Below are 25,120 nucleotides of genomic sequence, written 5' to 3'. Positions count from 1 at the left end.
ACCGGCAGGACCGATCGACGGTCAGAGATAAACTGCTGCCCAGAGGACCGCACGATGACATCATAGCGAAGGCCGGTCGGACAGCAGGGTGAACCAGGCTGAAGGACAGCTGTGATAGGGTGGGTTCTACGGAAGTGTGTGTGCCACTATCGGTGACATCACCCGCACCATGGAAACCGAAGCATGTATCAACAGTCAGATAACTCTGAACACATGATGACGCTGGGTTTGGCCTTCAGAATCCAGGCGACTGATGGAGCGCAGCACTTTGAACTCAAAGGGTACTGACGTTTAGAAATGAAGAAAGCTGTTGGTGGTTAACTTCTGCTGACTTAAGAATGTCAAAGTGTTGCGTTACAACTGAAATGAACCCCTCTCTACATATGTAATGTTTGTTACTTATTATTTCTCTTGTTGGACAGATGTTTGTTAGAAATATTAAAATACATATAACTTCTATCATAGTGACCTCAGACCGCAGCACAGTCTGACACACAGGATATGAGGTCATCATTACACATCACACATCATGAACATAACCCTTAACCCTCTCTCATCTACTATTTAGCCATGAAGTAGGCACTTCATCCAAAGAAACTCAGTGGATTCAGATTCATATCATAAGGAGCAGATCAGTGGTTAGGGGGCATCTTGGTCTAGGATGGTTACAGGAAGACTGAGGACATCAGGATCGAACACTCTTATCTGGGAGTCACCCTGGACACCAGACTATCATATTAATATCACACAAACACCAGACTATTACGCTGACCATCAGACTCACCTGACCCCAACCATCTGTAACCCAACACTACCAGTCTGTATAGGTTACCCAAGGACGCCAATGACCAATCAAATGTGAGCAGTAGGTACAAGCATGGTGAAGTCTTTATTAACAGAAAATGACACAAGACAGAAGGGTGGAGCCATCGCCTCGATTATAAGGAAGGGAATGACGCAGAAAACACGCTCTGAAGGCCACTGTGAGCATGTGACCACTGATCTGCGTGTGACTTCACTGCGTCAGTGAGCGACATCACCGTGGTCAGCGTGTGACATCCCCATGGTCAGTGTGTCACATCACCGTGGTCAGCGTGTGTCGTCACCGTGGTCAGCGTGTGACATCGCCAGTGACATCACAGTGGTCAGCGTGAGTCGTCAGCGTCTGAGCCGCAGGGAGAAGGCGTGGCGGCACTCGGTGCTGTCGGCTGGATAGTACTTGTCGTAGAAGTCCAGGATGTACTCCTCCGTCTTGAAGCCAAACTTCTGGTACAGCAGCATGGCCGCGTTGCTGGCTGACACGTGCAGAGTCACGTCCTTACCCATGCACGTCTGAGACACAGACACACACACACACACACACACACACACACACACACACACACACACACACACACACACACACACACACACACACACACACACACACAGACACACAGACACATTGAGGACCCTCCCAACGGACACCATCAGGGCCACAGCATCAGAGTCACCCTGGGGTTAGCCCCTTACTCAGTGGTGAGTGATACAGACACAGGGGTTAGCCCCCTGCTCTAGTGATGAGTGGTACAGACGACTGGGTTGGCACCCTACCAGTAACCGGAGGCCTTTTGTGTACACTTGCACTTTGACCCCATCTCAAGTAATAAGCCCCCCCCCAGGCAAGGTTATCCTACCTGGATGAGGTGGTAGATCATGAAGGTGGCGATGCCAGCTCTCCTCCAATCGGGATGCACCAACAGGAAGGAGATGTAGGCCTCGTTGTACTTAACATCCGGCACCATGAAGCCAAACCCCACCACCACCTTCTTATAGAGCGCCACCACGCTGAAGTCTGGGTACTGCAGGCACTCAGACAGGTCTACACCTGGGGACAGAGAGCAGGCTGCTCAGCGGGCTGCTACACCGCTTTGGAATACTGTTCATTTAAGCTCTGAAGCCAATCCAGCCAGACACACACACAGAGAGGGGTTACCTGGCCAGAAGCTGTCGTGACACATGGCGTTTACAGAGGGGATGTGGTTGGGCCGGACGTAGCAGTAGTCTATGGGGGCCTCGGGTTCCGGGACCCAAGTGGGGTCCTTCCTGTGGGGGTACGCACGGATCTCTGCCAGCAGCTTCATCTTCAGGGGCCTGTTCTCATAGTCCCTCCTACAGGACACACACACATACACACAGGGGCCCGTCAATAACAACAACCAGGTTAAAAGACACAGGGGCCCCTAACAACAACCCGTTCATAAACAATGGGGCCCCTATAAACAACAGGTTAATAAACACGGGGCCTCAGGTGGGTGGGTGTGTACCTGATGAAGGGCTTGAGGCAGCGTGAGGTGTAGGGGCTCCTGACGGCCGGGTCCAGGCCCCCGTCGGAGCCCATGAGGCGGTGCCAGAAGGAGGCCGACGGGTGATGGAGCCCCCTCCTGGAGGCCAGGGGAGTCTGCACACACACACACACACACACACACACACACACACACACACACACACACACACACACACACACACACACACACACACACACACACACACACACACAGGAAAAAACACGTTTGGTAGAACACTAGTGCTAGTGCAGCACTAATGTAGGGGGGTGTAGCACTAGTGTAGTACCAAGTTAGCACTAGTGTAGTACTGTAGTACTAGTGTAGTACTAGTGCAGCACTAGTGTAGTACTAATGTAGGGGGGTGTAGTAGTAAGTTAGCACTGGTGTAGCGCCGTAGCCCCAGTGTGGGGGGTACCTGGAAGCGGTCCAGTATGCGGAGGTCCTGGCTGCTGGTGCAGAAGCGCCCCAGCAGCGGCCCGGGGCTGTACAGCGCCCCCACCAGGCTGAGGGCGGTGGAGACGGAGCGGTCCACGTCCAGCAGGGGGAGCGCTCTCTGCCGCTTGGCCTGCCGGACCGCCAGCTTCCTGCGCAGCCGCGCCGCCTGGGGGGTCACGGCGAGCGCCAGCGGACACGCCTCCAGGCGCCGCAGCAACATGCGCTCCTCGTACAGGCTGAGCGCCGTGTAGCGGGGCCCGCTCGGGGCCCCGGGCCCCTCCCCCTTCTTCTCAGCGTGGACACGCCTCCTCTCCGAGGCCCCGCCCACCGCGCCGCGCCCCCCCTCAGCGGAGAGGGCGGGGTCGTCGCAGCGGGCCAGCGGCCCGTCAAAGTCTTCGGCGCGCGGGGGCCCCTCCTCCCCCTCGCTGTCCGCCTCCCGCTTGATGCGTGGTGGCGGCGGGCGGGGGGGCAGGCCGGGGTGGGCGTGGCCAGCACTGGGGGGCGGGACGTACTCCATGCCGGGGTCGATCATCCCCTCCCCCTCCAGCTCCTCGTCATCTGCAGAGGGAACGCTCGGGGATTCAATATTCATCGACTGCTAGCTACGCGAGGTTGAAAAGAGCATTGCCGTGTTCCAACATCCATACTATCCGTACTCACTGTACTTAGTTTGAGTGCGTAGGGCGTTCCAATTAAGATCGGCGCCAAAAGAAGTGTACTGAAAGGACCCGGAAGGTGTACTCAAAACGGCCAAACCTCGGCGTGTGGATCGATTTTTTGTACTCAACGGCAGCCATCTTAGCTAAGTAGCGGAAGAGGCGGCGCCAGGCTGAGCCAACGTCGGCGCATTTTCCACATAGCCTGCATTAATGGAGTCATTTGGTAGTGTTTAAAGCTTTTATAGCTGCTAGGCGTAAAGAGTTCACTGTTCAAAGCGTGATGTTTATTGTGAGGGTGGAGCCGCGGCGGCAGTCGCGATCGTAATTTCCGGTTAGTGCACCACGAAGTATTCGATTTGGAACCACACTGGCATCTGAAAATCTGCACACTTAGTGAGTGCGGATAGTGTCCTATGTTTAAGTGTACTCATGATAGTATGGATAATGGAACACAGCACATGTTTAACTGCTAGCTTACCAAGGTTAAAGGAGAGGTGTTTAGCTTCCAGCTAACAAAGGTTAAAGGAGGGGTGTTCAGCTGCCAGCTAAACACTGGTCTGGTTAGAGGCAAGTGTTAAATCTCACCGTGGAAAAGGGCCATGGGGGGCATGATGTCAGGGATGAGGTCGGCCTCTGACAGCAGGGAGGGCGTGGCCGAGTGGGAGGCGGGGGTTCCGGGGGCGGAGAAGTCGGGCGAAGGAGAAGGGGAGGGGCTTGTGAGTGGCGTTCGGTCCGAGGAACTCAGCGAGGAGAAGTCCACCACCTCCCCCTTCTCCAGGAGGAGGTCGGGGCGCCGGCCCCCCCTCGCCCCCATCTTTACGGGGGTGGAGGAGGAGGAGCGGTCCGTGTAGCTGGCCTCCTTCTGGGCCCTCCGGATCTCCTTGGCCTCCTGGGTGCGCGAGCGCTTCTCCTTCAGCTGCATGGCGCTCTCCACAGGGTTCCGGGCCCCACGCTTCCTCAGGCCCTCCACGGTGATGCTGGGCTCCAGGGTGGGCTTCGACACTACAGGGAATCAACAACAATGGATAAACAACAACAGTCAAACTACAAGTAAACAAGAGTCAAACTACAAGTAAACAACAGGTGAACTACAAGCAAACGACAGTCAAACTACAAGTAAACGACAGTCAAACTACAAGTAAACAACAGTCAAACTACAAGTAAACAACAGGTGAACTACAAGTAAACGACAGTCAAACTACAAGTAAACGACAGTCAAACTACAAGTAAACAACAGTCAAATTACAAGTAAACAACAGGTAAACTACAAGTAAACCACAGTCAAACCCCAGGTCATCTTCAAGTGGAAACCATTTAAAATAAAAGTAAACAACATTTATGCTACATTGAAAAAACGAGTAAACAACATGTAAACCACACCTATACAACAACAAACACATGAATGAGCTCCCCAAAAGGGCAGCCCTAGCAGGACGCTGGTAGACAGGTTAAAGTGCAGGGCTACCTTTGGCCTTGGTGGTGGTTTTGTCCAGGTCGGGCCGCAGGGTGGGGGGTCGGTTCTGGACTAGCTTCCACCAGCCTGGTTCTCCGAACTCCTGAGCACCGGAGCGGAAGAAGGTGGGACTGCCGACGGACAGGCAGCCGGCCACCGTGCTCCACCATGTGATGGTCTTCTTCCTGCAGGGACCAGCGCTCACTTATAAGTGCTCACTTCTACATCATACTTATTCCTCAGTACTACACAGTAGTACCTCACTGATACTGTATACCTCAGTACTACAAGGTATTACATCACTTATAGACCAGAACAACAAGGTAGTACCTTACTTATACCTCAGTACTACACAGTAGTACCTCACTGATACTGTATACCTCAGTACTACAAGGTATTACATCACATAGACCAGTACAACAAGGTAGTACCTTACTTATTCCCCAGTACTACACGGTAGTACCTCACTCATACTGCCACCACTACACAGTGGTACCTCAGTACTACAGTTATACCTCAGTACTGTAATAGACTTCATAAGCAGTGTGGGTCCAGAATGTGTGTACCAGTGTGCGTGTAGTGGTGGTGGTTCCTCACCTACTGCCCAGCAGGAAGGTCCAGTGGCGGCCTATGAACGCGCAGATGTCCTCCTTCCATCTGAAGTAACCTTGACGACCGGTTCCCTCGAGCGATAGGTTGTACATGGCCAACATCACCACCTAGAACACAAGACACGCCGCCCCTTACACCACCACGTACCACACAACTTCTAGTGTGGCTATGGTTCTCACCTCTCTCCTGTTTCTATGGCTACCTGCTGCCAGGTGAGTCTCATCCTGTTGCTATGGTTACCTGCTGCCAGGTGAGTCTCATCCTCTCAAAGCTCTCCTTGCCGTCCTCGGAGCAGCTGCAGCAGATGAACTTGAAGAAGTTGTCTCCCTTCAGGTAGCTGGGCTGCTCCCCTCTCAGCTGGCCTGGTGGATCACACAGGCAGACAGGTGGAAGGTGAGACAGGTACACAGGTGAGACCCGCGAGACACGTGTACAAGTAGAAAGGTGGACAGGTGAACCTTGCGGCGGACGGATGAACCTCGCAAAGGGAAGGTGAACATGCGGGCTGTTAAGGGGTCCTACCGGAGGGTATCCACTTGTGACACCGGTCGCAGTAGAACGCCATGTCCTCGCACGCCCAGCTTCCCTCGCCCTCCTCCCCGACGTCACTGGTGAGGGAGTCCCCGCTCTGCTCATGGGACAGGTCCACCGAGCCCTGGTCCTCCGACTGCACCATCAGCACCGTCTCGCCCTCCACCTCCCCTTCCTCCAGACCCTCCGAGGCTGACGTGCACAACTCGTCGTTCTCCCCCACCAGCTGGTCGCTGCTGCTCTCCATGCTTCAGCCCCACACCTGGACAGGAGGCACACAAAACTGGTGAACGCACACACATGGACAGGTAACACACACACGCCTGCTTTACACACACAGCTGTACAGGTAACACACACCTGGAGAGTTAACACTTCTGCACAGGTATCACACACACACACACACACACACACACACACACACACACAAACACACACAGAGTCAAAACTGTGGTTGTACTGGGCAGCTACCCATTAAATCAGAATAAGAGTAGGATTCGAGGCAGCTCCCAGTAGAGCAGTAGAGCACCAGCATAAAATTGTGGTCTTAATAAGATCAAAGGGCAGCTTCCAGTCCAACCAGTAGCAGACTGGGTGCGGAGGTGTCTGTGGTACCTGGGTTAGTGGTGGGCTTGCTCGGCCTCCCTCTGGGTCCTCTGGGCCTCCAGTTGTTGGGTCAGGACCCTCTGCTGGTCCAGGACTCGAAGGTTCTCTCTCTTTCGCTCTAAGCGCTCCAGGTCCCGCACAACCCCCTGATGCAGCCGCTAGAACCACGGAGAAATATCAGAGCCGACGTTTAAGCAACTATTTAAGGGACTTTTACTTCCATACGCCAAACGGAAGTAGAATTATGAGCTGTTATTTTAAAGCCAAGTAACGGTGATTTATAATAATCAACAATTACACGTTCAGTGGTTGCTTGATAAATGCCAATCTCTGTGCAGAGGGTCAACATGACGAATACTGTTTCATCCCTGACGAGTCAGCTGGAGGGCGTTGAAGACAACGGGCTAGTTAGCACCATGCTAGGTTCATTGTAAATGCTTTTGCTAATGCTAAGCTATTGTAAGTGGTTATTTACCTCTTGGTCCAACCTCTGCTTAATGTGCACACCGGCCACGGTGCTCAGCGTCAGTATCACAGAAACTCCCAGTACAACTTTAGAGGTTGTAGACATAGCTAAGAGCTAAACTAGACAGGCTAGCCTACTTGACGTTATGCACCCCTGGTGCTAGGACAGGATTAGCAGCTCAATGTCGAGTTCACAACCAAGTCCTGAGCAGTCGAGTCGGATGCGACTCCAGTCTGTTCAGAGAAAGATACTAGTGTTGGTTGTTGTTTTAGCTATTTATTTGGTACCACATGTTTGTATCCTATTGTATGACTTTTTGCTTTCCCCATGATGTCGGTGACGGTGTGTGCCCCATGCCAATAAAGCACTGTGATTAAACTAGGAGACACCGCCCTCTGCTGGTAGCCACCGTGTTGTTTTACAAATAGATTGTATCCTCTTTATTTCGAATCGAAGCGTTTCTTTTGTTCGTTTGCTCTGTGCCGGCCTGCTGGCAGTCCATCTGTCAGTCCGTTCGTCGGATAGACGAAACATTCCATCGCAAGAGAAGGACATGAGGATCGGCCAATAGCGCCCCGCTTCAGGGCAAAGTCGCGCCCACTCCAGATGAACGAAACGCGTATTCAAGCACTTGTAGAGTCCTTCATATGAGTGCTATGTAAATAAAACCAATGTTTACCAAATCAACCCTGACTCATGTTGTGATTGTCAGCTCTTTGTTTTCCGTCTGAAACTACTATGATATAAAGTTGTTTGGGTCATGATTAAAAAACGTAAACAATGAATGAAAAGTATCAAGACATCCATGCTTGCCCTCGAACCAGCTTGTCTGCACGATCATCTGTATGAGGCTTCTGTCTTCTCTGCAGCTGCATCGTTACGATGACGTGGTTGGTTTATTTGTCCCTGAGTGACAGACACTTTGCCCAATGACCGGCCGATATCCCGCCTCTTCTCTCTGACCAGGGAAAGTGCCACGACTCCACAAACTGCGGCTTTTCTGTAAACTTTCCTTCATCTCAACAGCTCAGGTAAGAAACATACTTTTTTCATCAGACTCTCCTTATAGTTTGCCTTTAGAACTCAGATTTTGACTGCAAGTCGTCATCACTATACCTTCATGCCAGTGGCATTTCTCAATACATCCTCCTTCAAAATATCGCAAATAAGTGTAAAAGCGTATTTGATAACAGTTAATAAATATATTATTAAACACGAATCGGTCTAGTAACTATTTTAACTTTACTCGGATTTTATTACTGGTTTTATATTATTACTGGTCTTCTTTATAGTTTTCGGGTTCCAATTCTTGTGCGTTTCTTTTATTTAACCGTTTAAACATTGACCGTAGCATGATCAATAATCAATTGTGACTTTTTAAGTATGGGCTGCATTAGACAGTTATGCAATTGAAACCGAAGTTATGCAATTTAAGCTGAAATAACCTAACAGGCCTAACAAATAACTAACTCCGATAATCAGAATCTCTAATGTTTCCAATCAACCACATCATCTGGTGTCCAGTAGGCTAAAATACAACAATCAGACCTTCTACTTACTGAACTAATTACTGTCTTTATCTAAATAGTTACAAAGAAGCCGCCGTATGCCTTATCTGTGCGTTAGATAGCTGGCTATGTATTTAGAACATGTGAGCACATTCACCGGAATCTCTTTCAGATCATAATCTGCTTCAAAGAGCTAAAAATCAGGTTACTATCGGATAGTATTACTGCAGAGTCGGCTAGAATCTGAATGCAGGTATCCACAGTCAGTTTAGGCAGGAGGGGCTGAAAGGGTTAATTGTCCGCTAAGACACGTCGACTCTTCAGCTTCTCTGCCCCATGGGTCGAGATTCAGACCTGCATTGTGAGGGTCTACATTTAGAGGGTTTACATGCAGACCCGGCTAAGTGAGAGCAGTGATGGCTGGGGGCTGCTCCAGTCTATAACAGGGAGAAGATCCGTTTGATGAGGAGGTCTACTGGCCAGTCTTGTCTGCTATTGTTTGAGTTTTGAACAGCACTATACTTTACGTCCTCTACATAACACGCAATATTAGCTTTTTGTTTGACTTTCTGTCTATAAGTATGCATAATCCATGTCAGTTGAAGTACGGTATTCAGTCTTGATCCTAGTGATTGTACTGCCTTTGAGGTCTATCTCGTTACTCTCTGGGTCCTCTCTGTGGACCACTGTTTGCTTTCACCTGAGGACAAACTGTTCTCTTCTGACTTTTCAACTCTTTTGGTTTATGTTCTCACACTTACACTTTATTTTTTAAAAAGAACACTTGAATAAATCAACTCTGCCTTTATCGCTCAAGTACGATGTCATATGTTAAGGAAACCATGTCATTAAGTATATTATAACCATACTTAACAATTCTCATATCCTGCTGCAAACTACAGGGGCAGCTCACTTCTAGGATTCACAACTTTATGTTCTATCTCTATCTTTAGTTTGTGTTTTTTATTAGATGTTTGTGTGTGTGTGTGTGTGTGTGTGTGTGTGTGTGTGTGTGTGTGTGTGTGTGTGTGTGTGCGTGTGTGTGTGTGTGTGTGTGTGTCTGTGTGTCTGTGTGTGTGTGTTTAGTTTATTGGTTTAGTTGACAGGGACCATGTACAGAACAGGTTCAATACCAGAGTAAGCTGAATAACTAATTTGCATCTGTGGTCCCTGGGCAGGGAATCAGTACGTGTATGAGTGTGTGTGTGTGTGTGTGTGTGTGTGTGTGTGTGTGTGTGTATGAGTGTGTGTGTGTGTGTGTTTGTGTTTGTTGTGATGTGTGCTTGTGTGTGTGTATGTGGTCTTTGACCGTGTTTTGTGTTTTTTTCCAGTCCCCCAGGTCTCTGAGTACTCCCAGTACCCCCAATAATCCCAATACCCCGAGTACTCCCAGTAACCCTAGTCTCCTTGTCATCCCAGTATGGATGCGTGGGACCCCCAGACCCTGGGCCTGCTGGTTTTCGGTGGGTTCATGGTGGTGTCGGCCGTGGGCATGGCTCTGGTGTCACTGGTCTCCATGAGGGAGACGTCCTACGAGGACGCTCTGGACCAGCAGCGGCGGCAGAACAACAGAACCCAGCCCCAGCGGTCCGACCGCAGGAAGAAGGAGAAGCCAGTGGACAAGAGGAAAACCAAGAGGAGAGAGGTCCCGGAACCGGACGCCCTAGAACCCGCCGTGGCCTCGACCAGCGAGCCTGAGTCAGACCCAGAACCTGCCTCTGCAGCCTCCCCCTCTGCTGCTGGACCCGGCTTGCCTGTGGTCCCAGAACCGGTTGAGGAGGCTCCCATCGCCCCTGAGGCCCCTCCCCCTACCTCTGTAGAAGCTCCACCCACTACCTCTGTTGAAGCCCCTCCCCCCGCTGCCTCTCCGAAGGAGAAAAAGAAGAAGAAGAAATCGGGGAAGTTGGAGCAAGTTTCGACGTCTGAAACAGTTGCTAAGGAAACCGTTGTTGTTGCTTCTGAGGTTGTAGTGGTCGCAACGGAGACCCTTGCCATGGGCTCTGTACCTAGCGATCCTGCCCCTGCACCTAGCGATCCTGTCTCTGCCACTGGGGAGGAGCCAAAGATGGACACGCCCACGAAGAAGAAGAAGGCCAAGGCTGAACCTGGTTGGTAGCATTAGCATTTGCTGCTACATACGTAGCTAGCCCCAATTTAAGCATCCATCCTCACGTTATGCCATGGTTGTTATGACCCTATGGTTGATTTATTGAAATACAAGAAGCACCCTACTGATCAGTCCAGTGCGTTCAATGAAGTCAGCATTCGGCTGAGTTAGCATTCGGCTGAGTTAACATTTGACAGAGTTAGCTGAAATCAATGGAAGCAGATGAAGACGATTAGCTCTGCTAATTATTTGAGGGTCAACTACAGCTTTGCATTTAACTCGTCTCTTTGTGAATAGTGAATCTATAGAGTCAGTATTCTTTTAATGTGATGATGATGTTTGTGTTGCAGAAACAGACCCGGCCGGCCCACTGCCCTACAAAACTTTGATGTCCACTGTCACTGAGGCGACGCTGAGCCAGAAGGAGGTCCAGAAACTGATCCAGGCCCTGCAACAGAAGGTGGGTCTCTGAAGAGGTCCTCCATGCTCCCAAGGAGCATGGAGCCAGAATCCATGTAGAACCCCAGAGAGAGTCGGTTGTTTGTCCGTGTCTGAATGATTGAAATGTTAATTTGGATTCTATCAAACAGAGCTGTAATCTGATTGGACATGCGGCAATAGGTCAGCGTCCAAAGGGTTGAGCCAAAACTAGGCTGGGCTTCAACGTTCAACTCCATAGGAATACACCGGCAACACTGGCACTGACCCTAACCCAACCTCAACCCAACACACCCACCTAACCCCAACACACGACCTAACCACAACACATACACCTAACCTCCCACACAACCACCTAACTACGACACCACCACCTAACCCCTCGTCCTCGGCTGCAGAGTCCTCAGACGTCTGGAGAAGCAGATGTTGTTGCTGCCCTGAAGAAGAAGCTGGAGGAGAAGGAAAAGCAGCTGAGCAACGAAAAGAAAGACGCTACTATCACTAAGACCCGCCTCCGAGACCTGACCAAGGTAAGACCGCTACACCCTGACCACATTGAGCTGAAACAGTGAGCAGTGAAGAGTTAACAGCTCAGTGAAGCGCCAGCAGCTCAGTGAGGTGCCGATAGTGCAGCGAAGAGCCGACAGTGAAGAGCCGACTGCAGCGAAGAGCCGACAGTGAAGAGCCGACTGCAGCGAAGGGCCGACAGTGAAGAGCCGACTGCAGCGAAGAGCCGACAGTGAAGAGCCGACTGCAGTGAAGAGCCGACAGTGAAGGGCCGACTGCAGCGAATAGCTGACATTGCAGCAAAGACCCGACAGCGAAGAGCCGACAGGGAAGAGCCGACAGTGAAGAGCCGACTGCAGCGAAGAGGTGACAGTGTAGCGAAGAGCCAGCAGTGCACGGAAGGGCAGACAGTGCAGTGAAGAGCCGACGTGAAGAACCAACAGTTCAGTGAAGAGCTGACAGTGAGTGAAGAGCTGACAGTGCAGCGAAGAGCCGACGTGAAGAACCAACAGTTCAGTGAAGAGCTGACAGTGCAGCAAAGATCCGACAGTGCAGTGAAGTTCTGACTGTACAGGGAAGAGCATGCATGGGGTTGAATGGAGCTAAATGCTATATCATATTGTTATCCTGGTGCATCATGGGAATGATGAGCTAGCCGTAACCTGGGGGTTACGGCTAGCTCATCATTTTCATCCTGTGGGGCTATGGTTAGCAATCATGTCTAGCCTGGGAGCTATGTCTAGCTTATCATCTTCCTGTCCCACAGGAAGTCGGCGCTGAGCGAACCAAGATGCAGGCCCTGGAGGCGGGTCTGAGGGCGGAGCTCTTGGCCAGTGGCCACGCCCAAGCCACTCTGACCCAGCAGCTCCAGCTCAAGGTCAGAATCACTGCAGTGATGTCATACCTGTGGTGCTTTCATGGTAGACGTGTTTTTAGGGAGTTGAAATAACTTTAGCTAAGTTGTTCTGTTAACTATCTGCTATAGAATGAGGCACTTAAAGTTTTACAAGTTCAGTAGTGCGGTAGTCAAAATTAAGCTGGCTATACAGCTAACTGGTTAGTGTTATTGGTGTGTATTACTGTATACTGGTCTTATTGGGTACTGTGTGTACTACAGGCGTGTAATTCTGTGTACTGGTACTAGTCTGTACGACTGTTGTGTATTACTATGTACTGGTACTAGTATGTACTGTGTGGACTTCATATGTGTATAACTGTATACTGGAACTAGTGTTTACTGTGTGTACTACGTATGTTTATAACTGTATACTGGTACTAGTGTGTACTGTGTGTACTACGTATGTTTATAACTGTATACTGGTACTAGTGTGTACTGTGTACTGTGTGGACTACAGGTGTCTAGTCTCCAGGAGCAACTGGAGAACGGACCAAGTGGCCAGCTCACCAGACTGACCCAGGAGAACTCCATCCTCCGAGACGCCTTGAACCAGGCCACCAGCCAGGCAGAGAGCAGGTCTGTCTGACCGCCTGCCTGTCTGTCTGACCGACCGCCTGTCTATCTGTGTGTCTGACCGACCGCCTGTCAGACGGCCTGGTGGTCTGTCTGACCGCCTGCCTGTCTGTCTGACCATATGTCTGTCTGACAACCTGTCTGTCTGTCTGACCACCTGTCTATCTGTCTCTCTGTATGTGCTATATGGTTCTTATTATCCATCAGTTCTGCCAGGCCTCTGTGGTTATCCATGGTTCTGTATGGTTCTGGTTGTGGCAGGCATCTCTTGTTCCACATGGTTCTGACCCCTCTGGTTCCTGTATGGTTCTGGAAGGTTCTGGAAGGTTCTGGTTGTGTTGCGTCCCTCAGGCAGAATGCTGAGCTGGCCCGTCTGCGGCAGGAGGTGCTGCGCGGGGCCAGGGAGGTGACGGAGCTGAGCAGGAGGAACGAGGCCCTGCAGGGCAGTGAGGAGCGCAGGAGGAGTCTGGAGAACAAGCTGTCCTCCATGGAGCAGCAGCTGGCCCAGAGCCAGGTCGGCTCCTGTTCTGCATCTACAAGATTATATATCTAGTGCTATTTATATATATATATAACTATATATACAGTATATATACGTATATATACTAAAAATGACATGGGATGCATCTGTATCATATATCGTTAGTATTATTTTTTATATGTATTCTTAATTATAGTGTCTGTGAATACTTTTGACTTTATTGTCTAAAGTCGTTTAACTCTACTTTCCCTTCTTTCTCCTTTTCCTTCGGTCTCCTCTCTGTCTCCTCCCGTCTCCTTTCTCTCTCTCTCTCACCTCTGTACCCACTATATCCGCCTTCTCTTCCCTCTCTCTCTCTCCCCTCTCTCTTTCTTCTTTTCCCTCTATCTCTCCCTATCTCTCTCTCTCCTCCGCCCTTGGAACAGCTTACCCATGTGGCGAAGGAGCGTGGCCATCAGCAGCGACAGGAGGAGATGCAGGAGGAGCTGAGGAGGTGCAGTGATGTCATTGCCAGCCTGCAGGAGCGCCTGACTCAGGCCCAGCAGCATGAGGTCACGATTGCCGGTCAGTCAAGCTCCGCCCACAAGACCTCAAGCCAATGAGCTTCTGAACCCTAAGTGCTAGCATGTTAGCATGACATAGTGCTAAGTGCTAGCATGTTAGCATGACATTGTGCTAAGCGCTAGCTGTGTTTGTGAAATGTTAGCATGCTAATTGCTACCTGGTTTGTGTTCCAGAGCTCCGTGGTACCTTGGGTTCTGCTCAGGAGGAGCTGCAGGTTCTCAAGGCCTGCCCACCACCACAGGTATGACCACGCTCAGGACATGACCTCTGGGTGGACGAGGGTTTTCATAGTTATATGTAACAGTGATGTCATTATCTTCCCCCTCAACAGGTTGATGACTCATCCAAGATGGAGGAGCTAAATACTCGGTAGGATCCTGTCCAACATCTGACTTCTAACCTGTAACCTCTAAACATTAACCTCCAAACATCTAACCTCTAAACATTAACCTCCACACATCTAACCTCTAACCTCTAAATATCAAACCTATCAACGTCTAACCTCTATGCCCCTAACCTCTCAAAATCAAACCTCTAAACATATTGAACCTGTCCTCTAAGCACGACCTCTAAACATCTGAGCCCTAAACATCTGACCTCTAAACCCTTACATCTAACACCTGTTATCTTCTAAGCGATAACCTCCAACGTCTAACCTCTGGTCTGTTGGTTTGTCAGTCTGCAGGAGAAGGAGCAGCAGGTGACCTCCTTGGAGGAGGAGGTGCAGAATCTGAAGAAGAGCCTGGAGACCATCACTTCAAATGGGTACGCCCTCCCGTGTTCCCTACTAACACTAGCTGAAGCTAGCTAACAATAACCAACCCTAGCTAAAACAAGCTAACACTGGCTTACACTAGTGTACATTTAAAGGAGACATATTATGGCGTTTTCGCAACAAGTAAGCATAGTATTTGAGTTCCAGGAAACATGTTTTTGAAGCTGTTTGCTGGAAATAGCTTTTAGGAAAAAAAATCTTGCCTACCGCTATTCCCCTCTGTTTCAGTCCCTTCAGAATGCGCTGTTTCTGGTGTCTGTAGCTTTAATGCAAATGAGCTGCTGCACATTGACCAATGAGCTGTCAGACTGAACCACAGCATGGAGGAGAAGGGATTGTTGCCGTTTGCCGTCCCCTGGAGCTCTATATAATATAATATAATGTAATATAATAATACTAATATTATATGTGGGTATTTATATAATATTATATCTAATATCACGGCCAAAAGCTATGTGCGCCTCGGATGATATTATGAATCACAAAGACTGCGTCTGACGTCTCTGGCACTTTCAAGTATAGACTTATAGTTGGGGATATCTCGGCCATGGTTGAGAAGAATTGGGGGAAAGGAACTTGGCCTTGTCCAAAAAGAAAAGTGTTGTTTTCATAATATGTCCCCTTTAATGAAACATGCCAAAACTACCACTTTCTGAGATTAACTCATACTAGCTCGAGCAATCTAACACTAGACAATACTAGTCAACAATAGCTTTACAGCACTAACCAGGGTTGTTTTCATTGTTATTTTCCAGTATGAAGTCTGGAGAAAAGACAACAAATTCCCAAACACAGGAAGACACAAGAGTAAGAGACACACACACACACACACACACACACACACACACACACGCACACACTATACACACACACACACACACACACCACACCAAACTACACACACACACACACACACACACATTATACATCATCACAAAAACATAAAGTGTATTACGGTAGTATTAATGTAGCAGTACTATGGTACTGTCTGTGGTACCGTAGTACTAATGCAGCAGTACTAAGGTACTCTCTATGATATTGTAGTACTCATGGTGTACTACAGTAGTACCAATGTACTGACGCTCCAGTACTATATTCCAGGTGACGGAGATGGAGGCCGTTCTAGAGGAGAGAGAGAGGCGAGTGGTAACGTTGGAAACGGACCTGGACAAGCTTAAGGAGGAGATGGAGACTCTGAGAAGCAAAGTCCAGGTAAATCTCCACATCCAAAACAATCATCATTGTTCCAGTTGTTATTATGGGATGGTGATGATGCTGATGTCTTGCAGGATTCAGGAAGTGAGACCGAATCAGAGCAGCCTTTTGAAAGGTGAGAACATGATTCACATTAAAGTAGAATCCTCTGCAGCCCACCTCCACTCGGAGGTGGGCATTATCTTGTGATGATGTATATTATGGTACATGTTGTTTATATAGTATGAAATGTATGTATGGTGTATTTCCTATATATAGTACATATTGATGTATGATTGATATCATTGCTGTAGCCTGGAGAAGGACTCTCAGATGCTGGCTCTGGAGGAGGAACTAGTGGCCACAAGAGAAGACCTGGTGCAGACAAAACACAAAAACAATGTGAGCAATGGTTTTACTTGGAGTACTGGGTATACTGAGAGTATAGGTAATACTGGTTATACTGGGAGTACAGGTTATACTGAGAATACAGGTTATACTAGGAGTAATAGTTGTACTGGTAAATCGAGTTATACTTGGAATACTGGTTATACTGTGAGTACTGGGTATACTGAGATAATAGGTTATACTGGGAGTACTGGTAAATCTGGTAAACCAGGTTACACTGGGAGTATGGGCAATACTGTTCACACTGGTTATATTTGGAGTAGTAGCTATGTTGGTTATACTGGTTGTACTGGTTTTACTGGTTATTCTTGTTCTAATGGGAGTACTAGGTATAAGTTATCCTGGGTTTACTGGGAGGTCTGGTTGAATTGGTTAAATTTGGATTATTGGTTGTATTTGTTATACTGGGAGAACTGGTTATACAGAGAGTACTGGTTTTACTTGGAGTACTGGTTAAACTTTTATAATGTATTACTGGTTATACTAGGATAATTTGTTATACTGGGACTACTGGTTATACTGGGAGTACTAGATATACTGGCAGTCTTGATTATACTGGTGGTATTATGAGTACTAGTTATACTGGTTAAACTGGGAGTACTGCCTATGCCGGGTGCTGAGTACTGGTCATACTGGGAGCTGTTGCTGATTCAACAGGTTTATTGGAAGTACTAGCTATACTGGTTATACTGAGTACTGTGGTCCCCTCTCAGGAGCTCGAGGAGCAGAACAGGACGGCCATGGAGTCGCTGTCGGCCGCAGAGACCATGAACCTCCAGAGACTGACTGAGGCCCAGCAAGCTCTGGTCTGTAGCTCTGCAACAACGCAACACCCGTCACTTAGTCTGACAGCACTTCTATCATGAACACCTGAGTATGGCGCAGTGTAGCACATCTAAGAGACGAGTGAGGGGAAACACTTTTACATTTATATTGAGGGCATTTGGCAGACGCTTTTATCCAAAGTGACTTAGAATAAGTACATTTGTCAGAAGCAGGTGAAACCATAAATCGCTGTCGGTACAGTAAGGATGTTCCTAGAACCAAGTGCAGAGTGATATCAATCACTAGGTTAACCCATTCCCTGTATACAACAAAGTTGTAAACACTTGTATTCTACATGTGTGTTCTATGTGTGTGTTCTACATGTCTGTTCTACGTGTGTTCTACATGTCTGTTCTATGTGTGTCTTCTACATGTGTTCTTTGTGTGTGTTCTTTGTATCTGATCTACATGTGTGTCTTATGTTTGTTAAGGTGGTAGCAGAGGACTCTGCCTCCCATCTGCAGACTGAGGTCCAGAAGTGTCTTCACGTTCTGTTTCCAGAAGTTTCTGTAGAACTGCAGCAGGTAGGTCTGGACACCAGCATGTCTCACCTTTCATGTCTGTTAGCCTGTAGTCTGGTACCACAGCCTCAGAACCAGTCTGTTAGCCTGTAGTCTGGTACCACAGCCTCAGAACCAGTCTGTAGTCTGGTACCACAGCCTCAGAACCAGTCTGTTAGTCTTTATTGTGGGAACGGTCTGTTGATAGGATAGGGTCAGAGATAAAGGAGGTATAGAGCTGGGGCCTCCTTCATTTTACCTGTTGGATGATTAAGTGTTAATGTTTATCTGTGTGTTGGACCGGTTGCCATTCTCGTTTTTCAGGGTAATTGGTTGGAGCTGATCACACAGAAAGCTCTGGAAACTCAACAAGACACAAAAACATCTCAGGTACACACACACACACACACACACACACACACACGCACACACACAAGCATACATACATACACTACCTGTGAATGCATCAGTGGTTCAATCGAGTAAACATACCACTCTAATCCATGTTCTGGATCTCCAGGATGTTCTAACCAAACTGCAGGAGAAGGAAAAGGAGTGTGAAATGAACCGCAACGTTCTGGCCCAAGCGGTGAGACAATCCCCTTCTCCCCTTCCGGATAACAGCCTCCATCTTTAAAACCCTTACCTTGACTATGTGAGAGGCTGATACACGTGGAGCTCCATGCAGCGGCAGGGTTCTGCTGGTTGTCTGAGGCTGTGATGTGGTTTTCCTCCAGGAGGGGGAGCTGCTGAGTGTGCAGAGCAGAGCAGAAGAACAGGAGAGGATCTGGACGGATCGCCTGGCCCTGGCAGACCAGCAACGGCAGGAGGTAGGACGGCTGCTCCGGGTCTCTATGGTTACTTACTGGTTACTATGGTCACCTACTGGTCACTATGCTGACATACTGTTCACTATGGCTACGACCTGGTGGTATTTATGGTAACCTGGTAGCCAATAGGAGACAATGGTTCATGAGTGTGTCATGTCTTCAGGCTCTGGATAGGGTCACGGCTCTGGAAGAATCTCTGGAGTTGGTCAACTCTGGAAGTGAAAATAAACAGGTAGAGAACCAGCCTGTCTGTCCCTACACATGTCTCTCTGTCTGGCCTAACACTTGTGTTTCAGTCTGTATGTCTGTGTGTCTCTCTGTCGCTACCCAAGTCTGTCTGTCCTAACTCTTGTGTGCCTGTCTGTCCTAACTCTTGTCTTTTGTCTGTCCTAACTCTTGTCTAACTCCTAACTCTTGTCTGTCAGCTCAGGGAACAGCTGATGTTGCTGGAGGCCCAGTTAGAGAAGCAGCTGGAGTCGTCTTACATCACCGAGACCTCCACCCAGGAGGTGGCCGAGGTACTCTTACTGTGGAGGAGTTAGAGGAGGTGGCTAGGGTACTCTTACTTTGGAGGAGTTAGAGGAGATGGCTGGGGTACCCCTTAATATGGAGTAAGGTAGAGGAGTTGGAGTTGAGAAGCAAAAGGAGGTGATGAACGGGAACAGGATGAGGTCTTTATAATTGGGAGGAAGTGAGGAGCAGGAGGCGGTGCATATCAGGAAGGGGAGGCGAGGAGAAGGCTAACTTTGGTGTATGTTGTAGCTCCAGTCGTTCCCGTCTGAGTCTGATAGACCGCTGGAGATTGCCCAGACAGAAGCCCAGCCACAGACAGAGGAGCTCACTACGGTATGTTCTTGCTCGTTCCCAGACAGCTCCCTGCTAACCCTCAGCTAGCCCCCTGCTAACCCTCGGCCAGCTCCCTGCTAACCCTCGGCCAGCTCCCTGCTAACCCTCAGCTAGCCCCCTGCTAACCCTCGGCCAACTCCCTGCTAACCCTCGGCCAACTCCCTGCTAACCCTCGGCCAACTCCCTGCTAACCCTCGGCCAGCTCCCTGCTAACCCTCAGCTAGCTCCCTGCTAACCCTCAGCTAGCTCCCTTCTACTGCCTACACCAGTCTAACATTAGTCTCAGTCCCACACTAGTCTCATTCTAACACTAGTCTCAATCCAACACTAGTCTCATTCTAACACTAGTCTCAATCCAACACTAGTCTCATTCTAACACTAGTCTCAGTCTAACACTAGTCTCAGTCTAACCCCAGTCTAACACTAGTCTCATTCTAACACTAGTCTAACACTAGTCTCATTCTAACACTAGTCTCAGTCTAACACCGGTCTAACACTAGTCTCAGTCTAACCCCAGTCTAACACTAGTCTCAGTCTAACACCAGTCTAACACTAGTCTCAGTCTAACACCAGTCTAACACTAGTCTCAGTCTAACCCCAGTCTAACACTAGTCTCAGTCTAACCCCAGTCTAACACTAGTCTCAGTCTAACACCAGTCTAACACTAGTCTCAGTCTAACCCCAGTCTAACACTAGTCTCAATCTAACACCAGTCTAACACTAGTCTCAGTCTAACACCAGTCTAACACTAGTCTCAGTCTAACACCAGTCTAACACTAGTCTCAGTCTAACACCAGTCTAACACTAGTCTCAGTCTAACACCAGTCTAACACTAGTCTCAGTCTAACACCAGTCTAACACTAGTCTCAGTCTAACACCAGTCTAACACTAGTCTCAGTCTAACACCAGTCTAACACTAGTCTCAGTCTAACACCAGTCTAACACTAGTCTCAGTCTAACACCAGTCTAACACTAGTCTATCCTGTGTTTTGGAGCATCTTGTTAATTCTGGTGTGGTGTTGGTGTAGGAGGAGCAGGAGGAGGAGGAGGAGAAGCAGGAGGAGCAGAAGGAGGTGGAGGTGCAGGAGGTGGAGAAGCAGGAGGAGGTGGAGGAGCAGCAGGAGAAGGCGCAACAAGAGGAGGAGAAGCAGGAAGAGGAGGCGACGCAGGAGCAGGAGCAGATCTCCCAGACCCCCGTGGAGCAGCTCCTCACTGAGGTAGGCCTCTTAGTACATGGCCTCTATCAGACACACAGTGGTGGGGATGGGGAGGTGATGGAGAAAGGGCCTTCTAGTGGGTGTGGTTTAGGATGGAGCTTCAGGTCCGGCGGGGTGTAAAGGCCCATTCACACCCTACGGTAAATACGGATAGGAACCCTTTCGTCTGGTCCCAGAGGTCGTTTCGACCGTCAGCGGATCCGTCGCCTCTGAGCTTACGAATCCGGAGTGCTCCGGGAGAACTGGAGCAATACCAACGGAAATCGAGGCGGCAGTATAGAGTCAGAAGTACAACCATTCGCGAAAATAGAGTGTAGTATAATATCTGAGATGTATATATATTGTATTTAACGTTTTATACTTATATTAAACTATATACCTGACCTTTTTATTTTATTGTTTACCTGCTTTGGCAATGAGTTATAACTGGTCATTTAAAAATGGCGCAACATTTTGAGGAGAATCTGCGGGTTGGTGAGGGGTGTCACATGCCACCGCCACGTATGCCTAAACTTTTTGCCCCTATTTTTGCCGATTTCGGGTGACACAAAGCAAAATCATCTCCTCTACAGATGCCATGTTTGCGATTGTCGATGCTGGTAATTTGTGACACGACAGTCACTGCCCTAGAGGATGTATTGCGTAACATCCATATTAACGCTGAAACCGGACAGAGGTATGAAGGGTAGTCCCGGAGACAACGTTTGGTACGGACGAACGAGTTTCGTCCGGATCCGGAGGTATGAATCGGCCTTAAGAGAGTCTTGCGGTGAGGGAGTTCCTTAAAGGTGACATAGTATACCAAGCCGTTTTGGAAATCGCCTCTTCTGGCATCACAACTGGGTGTCTCCACCTAGATGTGTGCTGGATAGATCAGTCTACCAGCCAGTGTCTACCCAGTGGACTGTAGCAAACGTTGCTCATCTATCCGTCATACATCTAGGTGGACACGCCCACTTGTGATGTCAGAAGAGGGTATACTATGTCACCTTTAATGACATGTAGAAGGAGCTGTGGGTGAGGCGTCTGCTCCCTGACCTCCCATTAACCCGTTATCGTCTCGTTGTTCAGGAGCAAGCCGGCTATTCCAACGACGGGACCTCCGTGTGATCGACACCACCCACCCGACGGCATCGCTCCGCCCTCGTCTCTCCAGGACACCCGTCCCCTGGACCAGAAGGTCTGGACACCAGAATGTCTGGACCAGAACATCTGGACCAGAACGTCTGTTGTCTGTAGAAGCAGGCACACTCTCCAGGGGTCTGGGTTTTGGATGGTGTTCCCGCGCTGCCGTTGTGGTGAACACTCTCTGCTTCAGTGTTAAAGGGAAGGGGAACTGGGATAACCCGCCGTGGCAACCGGACAGGTCTGCTGCCTCTTTGGAGGAACATTTCAAACATTAAAATTTGTAAAAACATCACTTTTCTGCCTCGTTTCTGAGAATCACATCGGCCCGTCATGCTTTAAATATTGATAGGCCTATTATAGAATGTTTACACGTTTAATAGTTAGTTATTTTATAGAATAAGGTCTATACGTTATGTAGTTATATCCTGGAATTAGGTTTTTAGGTTATGTAGTACTATTATAAAATAAGTGGAATACATTATGAATCATAGAATAAGGTTTATACATTAGTTGTATTATAGAATAAGATGTATACATTAATTATAATATAGAATAAGGTTTATATATAAATGATAGAATAAGGTTTATACATTACATATTATATTATAAGGTTTATAGAGTAGTGATATTATAGAATAAGGTTTATACATGATGTAGAATAAGGTAAATATAGGTAAAGGTAAATATATTATGTAGTTATAGCTATACAGTGATGTGATCTAGTTGAGAATAGATTTCTCATATAGTAATCTAATATTAATATAATATCCTTACAGATTTACAGCATTGAGTTGTGATCCAACAAAACACTCAATAACATTTTGAAGGATGAGTGCCAACTTTATTGATCAAGAAAATGTTGACGATGTGTCGCTGTGCTCCCTAAAGGATCAAGTCAATAATGAACAGGATGTAGATTTAGGTCAGGGTTCAGGGTCGGTGTCAGGGGTCAGGGTTTGGGTCATGGTTCAGGGTTGAAGTCAGGGTTCAGCGTCAGGGTTAGGTCAGGGGTCAGGGTAAGGCTCAGGGTTGGGGTTGGGGTGGGTTCAGGGTTAGGATCAGGGTTGGGGTTTGGGACATGGTTCAGGGTAGGGTCAGGGTTAGGATCAGGGTTGGGGTGGGGTCAGGGTTAGGATCAGGGTTGGGGTGGGGTCAGGGATCAGGGTAGGTCAGGGTTAGGATCAGGGTTGGGGTGGGGTCAGGGGTCAGGGTCAGGGTTAGGATCAGGGTTGGGGTGGGATCAGGGTTAGGGTCAGGGTAAGGGTTAGTCTCAGACTGTAGAGTAGAAAGCCAAAAGGGTTATGGTGGCGCTATATTCATACACAGCGCCCCCAGTGTTGGAGACATGGACTACATCTCTAGGACATGTTAGTATGAGCAACAGTGCAGTCTGATGGCTGTATATACATGGTGTTTTATTCACATCCAAACCCAAGCTTTAAGCCAATAGTTCCCTATCCCATTATGTTTCACACTAATTCATCTTTAAGTTCACATTCTGTTCATAAATTAAATATCTTAAGCAACAATAAAAAAAAGTTAAGGACTAAGAGAAACCGGTCAGTATATTACATGTTACAACAGCTATCAACATTTCATCAACACATGTTCGGTATCAAACACTGTTCAAACATAGCTTTACAAAATATGTCCACGCCCCTTCACGCAGTACTGCGTTACGCCTCCAGGGGGCAACCCACCAATATATATAGTACCGCCCGCCCAGTAGTTAGACCACACCCTCTAACCAACCACCCAGCAACTAGACTAGACCGGTCCAGACCAGCACCGGTGTGCCAAGGCGGTTTCAGACGACGTGGAATAGAAAAGGTTTGACACAGGAACGCTCCGTTCTCCAGCGTGTAGCCACGCTCTGCGGGAGGGAAGCTTCTCAGAAGCAGTTTCCCAGCGCTCCCCAACGTAGTTTCACCCTATTACACATATTGGACCGTGGTGGGGCCGTGGCTACAGCTTTCATAGTCTAGCTCCGTATCAAACAGCCACACGTAAGACAAAACGCTACAGACGGACTTGAGAACAAAGTGATGTAAACACACCTGAGACTGACTGGGGCGGCTGCTCTAAGAGAATGAGTTGCTAGAAGCGTTTTTATTGCAATGATCTGAAAAACCAGCCGTTCACATTTAGCATCTCATCTGCATTGTTCAGTGTAAGTCACTAATTTACATAACCCCACCCGGGCTCCCATCCCCACTACGTCTGTAGCCAAGTCATTCAGGAGGAGAAAGGTGTTACCATGGTAACTACAGCAGGAGAAGCCAAGAAAGGGCTCAAACTAAGGAACGCAGTTACCATGGCAAACCCAAGATCAGCTCACAACCCACCCCGCTCATTTACATGACCCCACCCAACAACACCACTCCCCCATCCATGACCGACCATCACTACATCACTACACCGAACCAATGTCATTGGTTCACCCAGACCCAGCGTTTCTCCTCAAAACATTAAGGGTTTCACCATCTGGAAGTTCACCTTTATACATCTGGAGGTTCACCTCTAAACATCTGGAGGTTCACCTCTGAACATCTGGAAGTTCACCTTTATACATCTGGAGGTTCACCTCTAAACATCTGGAGGTTCACCTCTGAACATCTGGAGGTTCACCTCTAAACATCTGGAGGTTCACCTCTAAACATCTGGTGGTTCACCTCTAAACATCTGGAGGTTCACCTCTAAACATCTGGTGGTTCACCTCTAAACATCTGGAGGTTAACCTCTAAACATCTGGAAGTTAACCTCTAAATATCTGGAGATTCATCTCTAAACAGCTGGAGTCCCACCTCTTCACATCCAGAGGTTCTTCTCTCTAATCATCTGGAGGTCCACCTCTTAACATCCAGAGGTTGTTCTCTAAACATCTGGAGGTTCACCTCTAAACCTCCAGAGGATCAAACTTCTGGATTTTTAAACCTTCAGATGAAGATGGATCTTGTGTAGAAGTGGATCCAGGTGTTAAAGACTAGTTTAGAGAGAGGGTAAGCCCCAGCTCTTAGTATTCCTGCCAACAGAGTTCTGCTCTCTGCTCTGCAGTTATAGGGGAGGACACGTGGAACATAGCCCTTCTAAAAAAGGCTTTTCTATACTCGAGTAAGCATTTTCAAACAATAAGAGTGCAAACAAGGTGTAACCAGAGGTGTTATGATTCTACTAGGAGAACTAAAACCCTGTGGGTCTCATTCCCAGAGGACTACCAGAGCACTTTGAACCAA

The 25,120-nt window shown here is 48.5% G+C and overlaps 2 protein-coding genes across 4 annotated transcripts; one reads left to right on the top strand and one right to left on the bottom strand.

Annotated features, from left to right (window-relative positions):
* Positions 1–886: 886 nt before the first annotated feature.
* On the bottom strand, positions 887–6,761 carry kat14 (lysine acetyltransferase 14). Of its 2 annotated transcripts, none has more exons than XM_079728819.1 (11): positions 6,632–6,761; positions 6,009–6,279; positions 5,727–5,848; positions 5,472–5,593; positions 4,887–5,059; positions 4,007–4,423; positions 2,743–3,320; positions 2,307–2,440; positions 1,976–2,151; positions 1,677–1,867; positions 887–1,332 (listed from the first exon to the last, which is right to left on the bottom strand). In XM_079728819.1, exons 2-11 carry the CDS (start codon positions 6,262–6,264, stop codon positions 1,159–1,161), a joined length of 2,343 nt encoding a protein of 780 aa, XP_079584945.1. In that variant the 5' UTR covers positions 6,265–6,279; positions 6,632–6,761; the 3' UTR covers positions 887–1,158. The 2 variants fall into 2 exon arrangements, with proteins under 2 accessions (XP_079584945.1, XP_079584946.1); XM_079728820.1 differs by having other exon boundaries at positions 6,009–6,300; positions 6,632–6,730.
* Positions 6,762–8,044: 1,283 nt separating this feature from the next.
* Positions 8,045–22,179, top strand: rrbp1b (ribosome binding protein 1b). Of its 2 annotated transcripts, none has more exons than XM_079729457.1 (25): positions 8,045–8,119; positions 9,928–10,704; positions 11,054–11,163; positions 11,540–11,671; positions 12,415–12,525; positions 13,004–13,122; positions 13,471–13,633; positions 14,026–14,164; positions 14,338–14,405; positions 14,496–14,533; positions 14,843–14,929; positions 15,695–15,746; positions 16,041–16,151; positions 16,229–16,269; positions 16,448–16,535; positions 17,255–17,347; positions 17,798–17,890; positions 18,191–18,256; positions 18,387–18,455; positions 18,604–18,696; positions 18,860–18,928; positions 19,122–19,214; positions 19,459–19,542; positions 20,574–20,759; positions 21,831–22,179. In XM_079729457.1, the coding sequence occupies exons 2-25, from the start codon at positions 10,017–10,019 to the stop codon at positions 21,867–21,869; spliced, it is 2,832 nt and encodes a 943-aa protein (XP_079585583.1). In that variant the 5' UTR covers positions 8,045–8,119; positions 9,928–10,016; the 3' UTR covers positions 21,870–22,179. The 2 variants fall into 2 exon arrangements, with proteins under 2 accessions (XP_079585583.1, XP_079585582.1); XM_079729456.1 differs by having other exon boundaries at positions 20,571–20,759.
* The last annotated feature ends 2,941 nt before the right edge of the window (positions 22,180–25,120 follow it).

The sequence above is a fragment of the Pollachius pollachius genome (genome assembly GCF_949987615.1).
Source record: "Pollachius pollachius genome assembly, chromosome: 2".
NCBI classification, from domain to species: Eukaryota; Metazoa; Chordata; class Actinopteri; order Gadiformes; family Gadidae; genus Pollachius; species Pollachius pollachius.
This window is presented reverse-complemented; position numbering and strand designations above follow the sequence as displayed.

Excerpts from the sequence above, each read along its gene's own strand:
- kat14 (XM_079728819.1), bottom strand. The coding sequence starts at position 6,264 with ATGGAGAGCAGCAGCGACCAGCTGGTGGGGGAGAACGACGAGTTGTGC. Across the intron at positions 5,849-6,008 it reads TCACAAGTGGATACCCTCCG|GCCAGCTGAGAGGGGAGCAG; the intron begins GTAGGACCCCTT and ends GTGATCCACCAG. Across the intron at positions 1,333-1,676 it reads TGATCTACCACCTCATCCAG|ACGTGCATGGGTAAGGACGT; the intron begins GTAGGATAACCT and ends TCTGTGTCTCAG.
- rrbp1b (XM_079729456.1), top strand. The coding sequence starts at position 10,017 with ATGGATGCGTGGGACCCCCAGACCCTGGGCCTGCTGGTTTTCGGTGGG. Across the intron at positions 11,672-12,414 it reads GCCTCCGAGACCTGACCAAG|GAAGTCGGCGCTGAGCGAAC; the intron begins GTAAGACCGCTA and ends CCTGTCCCACAG. Across the intron at positions 16,536-17,254 it reads AGACAAAACACAAAAACAAT|GAGCTCGAGGAGCAGAACAG; the intron begins GTGAGCAATGGT and ends GTCCCCTCTCAG.